The sequence below is a fragment of the Ambystoma mexicanum genome, chromosome 7q (genome assembly GCF_040938575.1).
Source record: "Ambystoma mexicanum isolate Mex_15411 chromosome 7q, UKY_AmexF1_1, whole genome shotgun sequence".
NCBI lineage: Eukaryota > Metazoa > Chordata > Amphibia > Caudata > Ambystomatidae > Ambystoma > Ambystoma mexicanum.
In genome coordinates this window covers 118,545,293-118,557,604 of record NC_090941.1, presented here as the reverse complement: position 1 = coordinate 118,557,604, position 12,312 = coordinate 118,545,293, and the positions used below count along the sequence as shown (strand labels likewise).

General features: G+C 47.7%; 1 protein-coding gene across 1 annotated transcript in view; it reads right to left on the bottom strand.

The window, feature by feature from the left end:
• The window catches only part of WWC3 (WWC family member 3), a gene marked incomplete at its 5' end in the record, with an annotated part of 1,141,234 nt that overhangs the window by 196,062 nt on the left and 932,860 nt on the right, over window positions 1-12,312 (bottom strand). The window contains one exon of the mRNA XM_069639076.1: window positions 146-232. Within this exon, the coding sequence (XP_069495177.1) occupies window positions 146-232 (87 nt within the window). The remainder of the gene's footprint in view (window positions 1-145; window positions 233-12,312) is intronic.

The window sequence follows — 12,312 nt, the reverse complement described above, 5'->3', positions numbered from 1 at the left end:
ATTGTGTACAGAGCACCAACACGTTCCTTCGGGTGAAATGTTGGTAATATCACACAGATTAAAAAGAATCACAATTGTGGGCATGCAACAATTGGGTGCGGGTTGGAATTCAACATAAAATATGTGAAACATTAAAAAGTCTTACATTTTGCAGGCTTCTTTTGCAGCTATGCCAGTAAAGTTCTTCAGTTGCAGTACATGAACTAATAGACACTCACTGCCGCTATCATGCCTATAGGAAAGATCAGATTAATTATCATTAACACCTTTGCCAACAAGATTAACGTGCCTCACTTGAAACAACGATATCATCTAATCACGATAGCAACTCTTCTAAAGCAGTAATAAAATGCTTGGAGCTCAATATTAAATCATCTATGAACATTAACTCTGCCCAGGATAAGGAATAGAGTTTAAATATTTTGAGCAATACTTTTTTTCTTACAAATGACTGAATAAAAAGATCTTGTAGGAACAGGATTTATATGTAAAGCGGCCATGGTAGAGTCATGTACACACAATGGAGAATTTCCACCGATTTCGCTAAATACATAGATAGCAGAAATGTCCTTACATACTCTGCCATTGGGACTAACAAGACCAGTATTCTTTCCCAGGAGCACAAGGCCATAGGCATGCTAGACTGAGCAAACATTAGAATTATTTGCGATTAGAAAAAAGCTGGATGTCTCCAGATTCTAAGAGCAGTAACAGGAATTCTTCCTGCATTATTAATGAAAGGCGACCTCAGAAATATGTAAGGCTAACTGGGCCCTGGATCAGATCAGAGCATGTGAAATGCAGGCTGACTAATTGTCAGACACAAGAGCTTTACTCGTGAGCTATCCACTCTGACAAATGCTCACATTATGCGTTTTTCCATTTTATTTACAAACACCACTTACAAAATAAAGGACATTGTACTATGAACGTTTCACTGAACTCCAAATTAAGGCGGTTCATATACATCACTTCCTTCTTCCTTCGTCTGCAACTGTGGTCCTCCAGAACATCTACTACTTACATTTTCACTCATTCGAGCTGCGAGACCTCTTGTTCCAGTTACTGAACAAACAACAAAAGAGGTACACATCCCAAACTCTAAAACCACAGCTATAATCTCCTAAATGGGTGTTAAGCAAGATTGTATGCAGTACCCTGTGGGAGACTGCACCAGCCTTGTCACCTTGGCAATAGTTAACCCAACCTTTGGTATATGTACTACACAAGTTGGTAGAGTGACTGGGCAGCCTGGTTTATCTCAAGAGGGGTCAATGTGAGCTGTAGGGTTTTAACAGTTTCACAGTGACAAGAATCCAAATAACCACTTACACTCAACGTTTCTTGATTAAATAATTATTTTTTAATTTAACAGTCAATTGAATAAGCCTTCCTTAGAAGAGAGCAAATATGTAAAACTTTAAACTATACTTCACAAATACTCAGTTTCAATAAATCAGTAGATACCCGTTTGTGATGGCACACAGATCCTTCCTACTCCCTGAGGTGACTTTAATAACTAGGGCACTGTGGACATTAATATATCACTGTTACATTTAGAGAAATACTGAGTTTGGTGTCAAAAGGAAAAGGTTTAGGGAATAAAACAGTTAACAAATATTCTTAAGTAAGTACTTTTGAACCCCCCAATACAAAGTAAATTAACCCTTTCCCAGCTACACAAGTTATAGAATGTGTGACTTTTTGGAGGGATAGGTAAAGCACAAAGTCAAAGGTTGAAAGAGGCTTTCAGGGAGCCAGGACAACCAAAGACAATTGAGCAAAAGTCTAGGGGACCTGAAGCACTTCTTGAAGGTAAGCAAAAAGTATTGCACAATGTTTTAGACATCTTTGTAGAAAATGAAATCACTGTAGGGCCACAAGCTGGGAGGCTTGTGAGGGGCAAAGCTGCAAGCAACTCAGCAATGGCAACCAATGCAAGTCTCAACTGAGAGCTAGAAAGGCTACACAACAAGAGGTAAGTACCCCTTAGTTTACAGTACCTTAGGTCTGAAGAAATTGGTTCCAGCTGGCTTCTGTTCAAGTTGTATTATGGCAGATCCTGTTGTTCCTGGGCCTCAGTCATGGGGACAAGAGGGAGGACGTCTGGGGACTCCTGCACTATGGTTTGAAGGTCGGTGGCAGGAATGGGCAAACTTGAGATCAGCAGCACTTTGCAGTGTCAGCCTTCTCGCAAATAGCACCACAGCGGTTCTCGGATACCTTATAGTTTTTCCTCGCATCTGGGGTCCAGCACTCTGAGGTGGCTCAGGCTCGGTCAGTCCTGCTTCATGAGCGTCTGGAGGATCTTCCTGGAGCTCGGTTTCAACTTAAAGATGACACTCAATTCTGGTGTCCCTCTCCCTGGCAATTGGTCCTGCAGCAGCAATGGAATTACAGCCAGCTTTGCAGGGCTTCTCTAGTCTTGGCAAATTCAGAGCTTTGGCACTCCAGCAGGGTTTCAACAGGCAAACCAACGGTCCAGGAGTTGCAGCAGGCATCTCTTCCAAGTTCTTCTTCGGATTCCTTTGTCTAGTGGTCGACTCTGCCTTCCAAGCAAAAGACCTTGCCTTTTATGCAGGTTTCTCCCATTCATCCGCAGCCTAGCTGTCACTCTCAGAGCAGGGTTGATGTCCTCCCAGGCCAATCACCTTTGGGTGCATTCCTGTAACCAAGGGGATTAAGCACAGTTAGTTTTGGGCAACCTCCCTCCATTCCTGCCCTGCAAGACATGCTGGAGCCAGAGGGAGGCTTCACTGGTGAATCCTGCCAAAGACGAAACGAACAAAGGAACCAAACGCGGTTTGGCGCGCTGAGTAAATCTCAAGAAGGAGCTTTCCAACAAGAAATGGTGAAAAAAGAAGACCAGGGCCATTTTGACAAAATGGGCACTCATGGGTGCTTTATTGCAGCTGCAATTGCAGCCCGCGGTAGAAACAAACAATGGTAGGAAAAAGTAAACCACTGCCACCAGCCATTAATTGTAGAAAGGGTAACATACAAATGTTACATGAGAAACTAGACAAACTAAGTAACCCCTCCAGCACCCTATTGTAACAGTGTGTGCTTGGTCTAGAAAGTTAGAAATGCAAGTAAAGTTCATTTCACTTCACTGCTCTTGGAAACAGTAGTTTAACCAACAGAAGGTATTTAAACCTTGGGGAAATCTGGAAGACTTCCCTTTGCCACTGCAATGAAGGTGCTGTGTGACACAATGTAAAAAGATTATGCCTATGGAGTTTGTCAGACTCCAAAACCAAAAGAAATAGTTCAAATCATACCAAAACACCTGGGTGAGAGAAAAAGGGCTCAATCACACCAAGGTTAAAATTAACAAGTCTTAAAGTTTAGCAAAAGAGCTGGGGGTCTCTAAGGAGGGAGGAATTTAACACCAAAATGAAAATTCTCCCTAGCAATGGGGTTATCAAAACCAACGTGCCACCCACCATCAGTATTTTCCTTAAACACCTAAGATACGAAATGGCCAAAACCCTTACTTCACCATGCCTTCCTAATTCTGCATGAAAGCATCTACTCCCTGTGGCATTGGATCTGGTCTCCAAATTAAAAAAACAAAAATCAACTTGAGCATTGAGTCTATTAGCAAACAAGTCTACCTTGAAGGGACACTAGAAAGCCTGAATGTTTCGCAACAACTCCCCTTTTAAATCCCGTTGCGGAAGTATGTCACAAACTGCAAACACCAGCCCACGCCCTCATTACTCACCCATGAAAGATTCTGTGAATGCAGAACAATCTCCTGAACTAAACGCCACAAATAATTTTGCTATTTCTGCCAATACCTTTGACCTCGCTCCTGTTGACAGGTAACTACTGCCAAAATGATTTCCATTCTCAGGTGGACACATTGCACATTATCACCTAAATACTATTGGGATGGTCGATAGTGGTTTATATGGGAAATAATAAGTTACTCACTGTAGTGAATAACATACTCCTAGTCCATAGTCCATAGACCATAGACCATAGACCCCGTTCCTCCATACTGTATGGGCGTCCCTCGCTATGGATGGGAGACGGAACCTTTTTCACCAGAAAAAATCATCTTCCCCTTAAATTTAGCAGCGCGCTGGGCGCGGCCTGGGACCGAACGTTCCCCTGACTCCATCCACCGGTGCCACTCTTCTGTTCCCATTGATGCGTCGACAATATTACCATTGCCTAATTACACCAGTTTTATTAGGCGGGAGGATGGTGGGACGTATGGAGGAAAGGGGACTATGGACTAGGAGTACGTTAGTCACTAAGGTGAGTAATTTATAATTACTCCTACATCCCGTCCCCTTTCCTCCATACTTTATGCCTGATTACAACTGATTGTAGCCCCAGGGTGGAGAGGTGACTCCCCTAAAAAAACAAGTTCCTTAAAACTGCCTGACCAAATGCTGCGTCAAACCTGGAGCTGGCATCCAAGCAGTAGTGCTTGCAGAAGGCCGAAGGCGTGGCCCACGTGGCCGCCCTGCTGATTACCTACCACGAGACGTGCCTCTGGAACGCGACTGCGGTGGCATTGGCTCTCACAGCGTGGGCATGCATGTTCACCGGAAGCGGCTTGTGCTGCCCGTCTTAGGCCTCCATGATGGCCGAAAACATCCACCTTGCTATGCAGGCCTTAGAGGTCTGATATCCTGCCCTTGACCCCCCCGAAGGTGACAAAGAGCCTCAGATTTGCATAAGCTCTTGGTCCTGTCCAGATAGAGTTTCAGAGCGCACCTGACATCTAGACAGTGTAAGACCCTCTGAGCATCGTCCTTCGAGTCCACGAAGAAAGTAGGTAACACTACTTCCTCATTTAGGTGGAACGAAGAGACTACTTTAGGTAAGAATGCGGGATGCATTCTCAGGAGCACCTTGTCTCTATGAAAGGTAGTGTAAGGTTCTGAAGCCACCAGTGCTTGGATTTTGGGCTGTCTAAATGGTGACTAGCCTGATGTTCGCGGATGCCATTGGCTCAAAAGATTTGTGCGCCAGGGCGCCCAACATTACGTTGAGGTCCCACACCGGGTGTGGCTTCTTGATAGGGGGGTGGAGCCTGGTGAGGCCCACCAGATGTCTTAACCACCGATTGGAGGATGAGAAAACATTCTCCTCTGTGTTCTGGTAGGCTCCTATGGCCGCCAGATAGGTGCAGCATGTGTCTATTTGCACCCCTGATCGTGTGAGGTGTGCAGAGAAGGATAGCACATCGTCCAACATGCAAGTAAGAGGATCAACTTCCTTTGACTCCGCCCAGTGGCCAAAACCTAGTCCATTTGCTCTTGTACTGGCTCCTAGTAGCATTGCTCCTAGCACCCTGTATGTCTAGGTTAGCCTGCGAAAGACGCAGATGCTTTAGTGTGACCTGCTCAGGAACCAAGCTGTGAGGGCTAACTTCTGCTGGGCTGGGTGGATGACCCTGCCTCCCTACTGTGATAGAAGATGCGCGGGGCGCAATGGAAGGTGAATCAGAGGCTAGACCAAGAGGCTGAGCAGCTCCAAGAACCATGGTCTTGCAGGCCACCACTGAACCATCAGAATGATGCTGAGGTGACGGGACTCCCTTATCTTGCAGATCACCCTGTGAAGCTTGGGAGTGGGAGGAAATGCATGTGTGTTCATGCTGTTCCACTGTACTTAAGTGGTCGCCCAGGGAGTCTAGACCCTGTCCCTGCCAGGACGCGAACTGAGGGCACTTCCTGTTCAATTGTCATTCGTAATTGTCGGCACCCAATCTGATGGGTCTGTCCACCTCCAGGTTGGACTCCCCGGGGAGGTGGATTGCGCTCAAGTGAATGTTGTTCTCCAGAGCCCACTCCCAAATGCTGATTGCCAGGCTACATAGGGGAGGAGAGCTGGTGCCACCATGCTTGTTGATATAATACATGCAGTTAGAATTGTCCGTTTGAATGAGGATCATCTTGCCACTGATAAGCGCCAGGAAGGCTTTGAGAGCGAGCCAGACAGCCTTCAGCTCTAGCCAATTTATATGGGCCTCATGTTCCTGAGGGGACCAGACGCATTGAACGCTGTGGGTGTCCAGGGTAGCCCGTCAGCCCTCCACGGAGGAATCCGTGGTGATGGTAAACTGTGGTGCTGATTGCCGGAAGGACCTGCCTATCCTATCCACAAGTTGCAGTTCGTGCTCCACCATAGAAAAAGGAAGGAATGCTGACAAGCTCTGCTTGGAAACGCGCTCCCGACTCCATGAGGCTGCGAAATACAGCTGCAATCTTCTCAGTAAAAATGCTGCCATGATACCCAAGAGTGCTGGTACCACCATGCTGAGGTCACCGCTCTGTTGAGAAAATGACCTGTGGCCCTCTTGATGGCTGTGATCTTGTCCTCCCAGGGAAAAAAGTCGGAGCTTGTGTCCCAGATGAGGCCCAAGAAAGCCAGACTCTGCATCGGCTGCAGCTGTGACTTCTTGAGATTGATGGAAAATCCCAATTTGTGTAGTGTATTCGAGAGGGCGGAGGAGGTGTGATGGACCGCCTCCAGGGATCTCACCGTGACGAGCCAGTCGACCAGGTATGGGTAAACATGGTGTCCCTGGGCCCTGAGAAGGGCTGCCACTGCATTCATCAGCCTGGTAAAGACCCTGGGGGCTGAATTGAGGCCAAAGTGTAGAACCTTGTATTGTAAATGGAATCCCATGATCCTGAACCTCAGGAAGGACCGATGAGCCTGCCAAATCGGGACGTGTAGGTACGCGTCCTTCAGATCCAGGGAGCACATCCAGTATCCCCTGCACAGTGTCTCCGCAATAAGCGCTGGCGTAACCAACTTGAACTTTTGAAGAGGGAGGGGAAAGGTTCAGGGTGGAAATGTCCAAAACAACTCTCAGGCCAGCCTGGTTCTTCTTGTGTATGGCAAAAATCCTGGAGTAGAAGCCCATGCCCTAGTGGGAGGCTGGGACTTCTTCCACTGCCTGGCTCTCTACGAGCAATCGAATTTCCGCCAACAGAGCTGTTGTTCCAATCTGAAGTGGAGGAGAGGGAGTAACTGGATTCTATCCGTGGACACTACGGATAGAATCCAGGGGTTCGCAAATCTTGCGCGCCAATACTGTGTGTGAAGAGCAAGCCTGCCCCCCACCGAAGACAAGTTGACCCTGAGGGGAATGTCATGCCTTCTTTCACTCTGAGGCTGGGGCTGAAGAGGGGGACTGAAAGAATCTCTTATTGCCAGCCTTGAGTTGTTTGCAGGGGTGCTGACTCAGATCGGTCCTGCTGCCTGGCCCTTCCTTCCTGGGAGCCCCAGAACCTGCCAAAGATGCGCGCCCCTTGTCGGATCGCTGGTGCGTCTGGCTGTACGTCTTGGGCATGGACTTCATGAGGATAGATAAGGATTTTCGCAGTCTGGGAACTGTTCTCATCAAGTTCCTCATCAGTGGTGGAATGGAAGAGGTTGCTACCCTCGAATGGAAGGTCCAATATGCGCTCCTGGACATCCGGGTTAAATTTAGTAGTCCATAATCAGGCATTCCCTCTCATGTCCGTGGCGATGCAGATGGCACGGCCTGAGGTGTCTATATGCGCCACTGTGGACTCGATGTCTTGAGCCACCAATTTTGCCTCTGCCAGCACCGACTTGAAGCGCGCCTGACTGTTCCGGAAGGAAGTCGGCCATTTCCCGCCAAAGCCTCTGGATAACGGCAGAGCGCATGGCATCCGCGTTAGACGGACTAAGGTGCACCGAGGCATTGGAGTAGACCTTTCCATACATCTCCAAGATCTTCTCCTCCTCGTCTAGCAGGGCCGATGGCGAGGTGGCCGAGGAAGACTGAGGCTTAGAGTAGATGGAGGGCGCAGCAATCACTGAAGAGTGCAATTGAGGGTGTGCCGAAAGCAAGAGTGTATCCCTCTCCAATTGCCTGTACTTGGCGTCGTGGGCTGATTCGAGTGTGGTTTAAGCCATCCCTTCTTTGCCAAAGCGAAAACATCCTCCTGCGTCGGGATCGCCGTTCTAGCCCCAGGGCGTAGAGTGAGGACCTCGGCCAGAACCCCCGCCTCAGGTTGTTAAACCTCAGGTTGTGGAAGCTTCAAGTATTCGGCTAGACCTGCAAGTCGATCATGGAAAGCCAGGCTGAAGATAGCATGTCAGGGTCGTCCTCCTCATCTGTGTCCACCAGGGTATCCGGTTGGTCCGGGACAGGTGGAAAAGTACTGGGCGCCGCAGGTTGAGGTGTGGCGACTGGGACCAGAGGCTGCTGTGTAGGCTGGTATGGAACCGCCTGTGGAGCAGGAGGCAAAGGAGCCGGAACCACAGGCGGACGGCGGGGGCATCAGAGGCTGCGTGGGTACCTGAGGTGGTGGAGCCATAGGAGGAATGACTAAGGGCACAGGGGGCAGGAAAGGAGGTAAATGTCCCTGATCACATCCCGAAGGATGTTGCCCATCTGGGGGGAATCTCATAATCGTGGGGAATTTCTCTAACCCTCTGTCCTCACAGGCCGGTGGGGTGCTAGGTGGCATACGAGTAGGGCCCTGAGGTTGCTACGGTCTGGGCGCACTCTGCATTGTTGCCTGCGGGGTTTATCTGCCCTGCGACGCTGAAGGATATACAGCAGGCCACGTACCTGGTGAAGACCAGTCCTACCTTGAAACTCGTTCTCCCACCTGTTCCGCACCAGGGGGCAGTATCGGACGTGCAGCCATTTTGTATGGCGCGACTGCTATCTTGTCGGGTTGCATGCCACGTGCCTGCACCGGAGGGCTTGCCGCGCTGGGCCCGGCCTCCTCCAGGACTCTTGGCAGTGGAGCTGGAGGACTACCCTGCACGTCAGGATGAGGCCTGGTGGCCGTTGTGCGCTCGGCTGTGCTGCCGGTAGTGCTGCGTACAAGCGCCCCCTCAGACATTTGTCAGGTAGTAGGGCATTGCCCCTCGGGTGGACACCCGGTCAAAGAACCTTGCAGTCCCTCAGCAACATCCCCGGTAGGATCTAGTGACCCCTTGGCCTGGCAGCCGGAAGCTGAAGCAGTGTTGGTACCCGTGCTGGTGGTAGAACCTTAACAGTCCCTCCCGCTCTGACGTCTCCTTGGGATGTTGTGCCACAAAACACATAATGGGGATTTTGTTTTCATTTTTGCAAGGTCCAAGTCCACCACCACCACGAGCCGTTGTACTATCTGCCGAATTCACAGCGTTGCAGAAAATGCTGAAAAATGTGTTCCGCCGGTGGTGTTTTTGTCACTAGTAATTACCAATTGTGGGAATTACAGCAACCGGCTGTGTATAGCAAATTTAAAGTGCCTTTCTGGTGGCAGAACTGCGTGAGTAGCAGAGTGCCACAGGCAGAGCAATACTGTACCACCACCTGGAATTTAGAACTGGAATTCCAGCTCTAAAATGCCAAAACTTCAAAATGAAAATGTGCATGTTATTAATTCTAGTAATGGGAAGAATAACAAGTTTGAATAGGATGCATCAGAGGGAGATATGTTCTGACTGAAGATCCTCTCCCGTATGATTCCATTCATATACAAGACCAGTGAGGACAGACTGCTCTAGTGTGTGCATGTGATCCAAGGAGTTACTGCAATAAGTGAGAGAATTATGCAGCTCATATTTGCGGATATTCCTTTCAGAGCATGCACTCGCTGGCATTAGACCATGTTCAAACACACGAGAAGTCAAAAGAAATCGTCAGGAAGGAAATCTTATTGAGTTCAAAACATTGTCCTCCAGTTGACAAATTCTAGAAACTGCTATACAAGTCCAAAATTCATAAATTGGGGATAGTGAAAAAGCAAACACTGCTTCTAAGTTAAACAGAGTAGTCGCACAGCAGATCAAATCTCAAGAGATACGCGAATGACATGCCCCTCAGAGGAGGAGCTAGTTGAAAGCAATCAGTTATCTGTGGTGACCCCTACAGAGTACAATGAGTTACTTGTACATTGATTTTACAGTCAAACAACTGATTTACTGTCCTGGGGGTTAGGGGTCAAGACTGCATGTATCATCTCCAAAATAGTAACGAGTAGCACAACAGCGGACTTGGTGGCAAAGCTCCACGTATCTGGTGGCACAGCCTCCTCGTGCAGCAAATCGACCAACCGGCTTGAATCACAACTCGTCCGCAGAGAGAGGACCCGCAAACAATCCTTCTCTTGTCATTCACCCACTCTCTGGAACTCTATCACGGTGTTGGCTAGGAATGCCCCCACAATTCTCCAATTTCGCAAATCTCTCAAAACATGGCTCTTTCAACACCTGACCAAGGATTAATTCAAATGGGTGCACATACCGACGCATGGACCTCACAGTACTGTGCGCTACTGTTAAAAGATGTCAGCCCAAATGCCGGCTACCCACATCATATACAGTGCTATGCTGCTCTCGAGCTAGGTCTGTGCATTGAACAATAAAATACAAACTTTAAAAGATGAGGCATCCCATAAGGCCTTACATCAATTAGCACCTGAATAAGCAAATGAAAGAGCAACACTGCCCAAGTAGATAAAACCCAGAAATATGAAAAATTACCTTCATGGTGATTCAGGTTCTCTTAGTCCAGGCTCTCCCTCCTCCACAACTGGTTGGGATCGCGTGGATCCGCAGGCGGGCCAGAAAAGCTGACTGGCAAAAGATAGCTGTCTCTAAGATCTTTAGAAGGGGTGGTGCCTAAATCACGCGTGCGTCCCTCCGTGCGTTGGGCCCACACCTTACACCTACATCACCCTACGTCACCAATGTTCCACACCCAGTACCTGTGGTTCCGCCAATGGAGAATTTAAGTATATGCTTACCGTAGGTGATGGCTGGGTGGGTGTTGTGAAGGAGGGAGAGCCTGGACTAAGAGAACCTGAATCACCATGAAGGTAATTTTAAATGTCTTTCGTCCTGGCTCTCCCTCCTTCCCAACGGGTTGGGACCAGACTAAAAAGCCTTAGAATAAGAAAGGGTGGAGGAGACTGCATTTTGGGGATTCCGGCAAACAAGTTGCGGAGCACCTCTTTGCCGAATTTTTCATAATTTCTAGAAGATGTATCCATAGCATAGTGCTTGCAAAAGGCAAGCGGGGTAGTCCATGTAGCCGCTTTACTGATGTCTAAAATGGGAACAGGCCTGATAAAGGCTACAGATGCTGCCTCGGCTCTAGTGAATGAGCTCGAAGTCCCTGCGGAATCGCAAGCCCTTTCATTTCGCAAGCCTTGGAGATACAGGAGAAAACCCATCTAGCGATAGAAGCTTTAGCTGCTTTATTTCCAGGAGAAGGACCCCGTAAGTAATGAAGAGCTGGTCTGCTTTTCTAAATGGTTTGGTCCTTTCTTGATACATTTTAAAGTTCTTACAACATCTAGGTTATGTAATGTCTCTTCGGCCACAGAAGCATGCAGTCTAAGCAGAAAAACAGGAAGACATATTTCCTGGTTTAAATGAAAGTCGCAAACCACCTTAAGTAGAAAGGAGGGGACCGTGCGGAGGACAACTTTGTTTTTATATAGTGATGTATGGTTCCTTTGAGGAGAGAGCCTGCAGCTCTCCAATCCTTCTAGCCGAAGTAATGGCTACTAAAAATGTTGTTTTCCAAGTTAGAAATTCTAATTCACTTGAGGCCATAGGCTCGATTTTTTTTTGCATTAGGGATAAGACCATGTTGAGATCCCAGTGAGGGGGGAGGTTCACGAATAGGGGGATGTAAGGGTAGAAAGGCCCTTGAAGTGCTTTTTAATGGCTTCGTTATATTCTCTATTTAGGTAAGCACCAATAGCGGATAAGTAGTGTTTTCACAGGTCTACTTTGACATCAGTGGAAACTAGATAAGACCTGAAGGACATGACCTCATTAATAGAAGCCTTTAGAGGATTAAAGTTTTGGCACAAGGTCCAATGATAGAACCGTAACCATTTACTATGATATTGTTTCTTAGTAGAAGCTTTCCTAGAAGCTGACATGATGGATATATTTTTCCCAGAAAAATGTAAGTGGGAAAATGCAAGTTCAGCAATTGAGGGAAGAGGTGAAGGACCTACCCTTTCTGTCGAGTGAAAAAAACACTCAATGGGATATCTAATTGGGAAGCCCCTGCAAACTCCAGGAGGTCTGGAAACCAAATCTGTTGAGGCAAGAACGGGGCTATTAGAATCATTGTCAGATTCTGTGACATTTTGAATTTGAGTAATGTTTTGTCCATCAATGGGAGAGGTGGAAACGCATAAAGTGTTAGGTTCGACCAATCCAGATTTAGAGCATCTCCCAGGGATTGAAGACCCTGACCTTGCCTTGATGCTAACTGAGGACATAGAGAGCTGTGCTGGTTGGCAAAGAGGGCTACTGATGGATGGCTCCACTTCTGAAATATCCTGT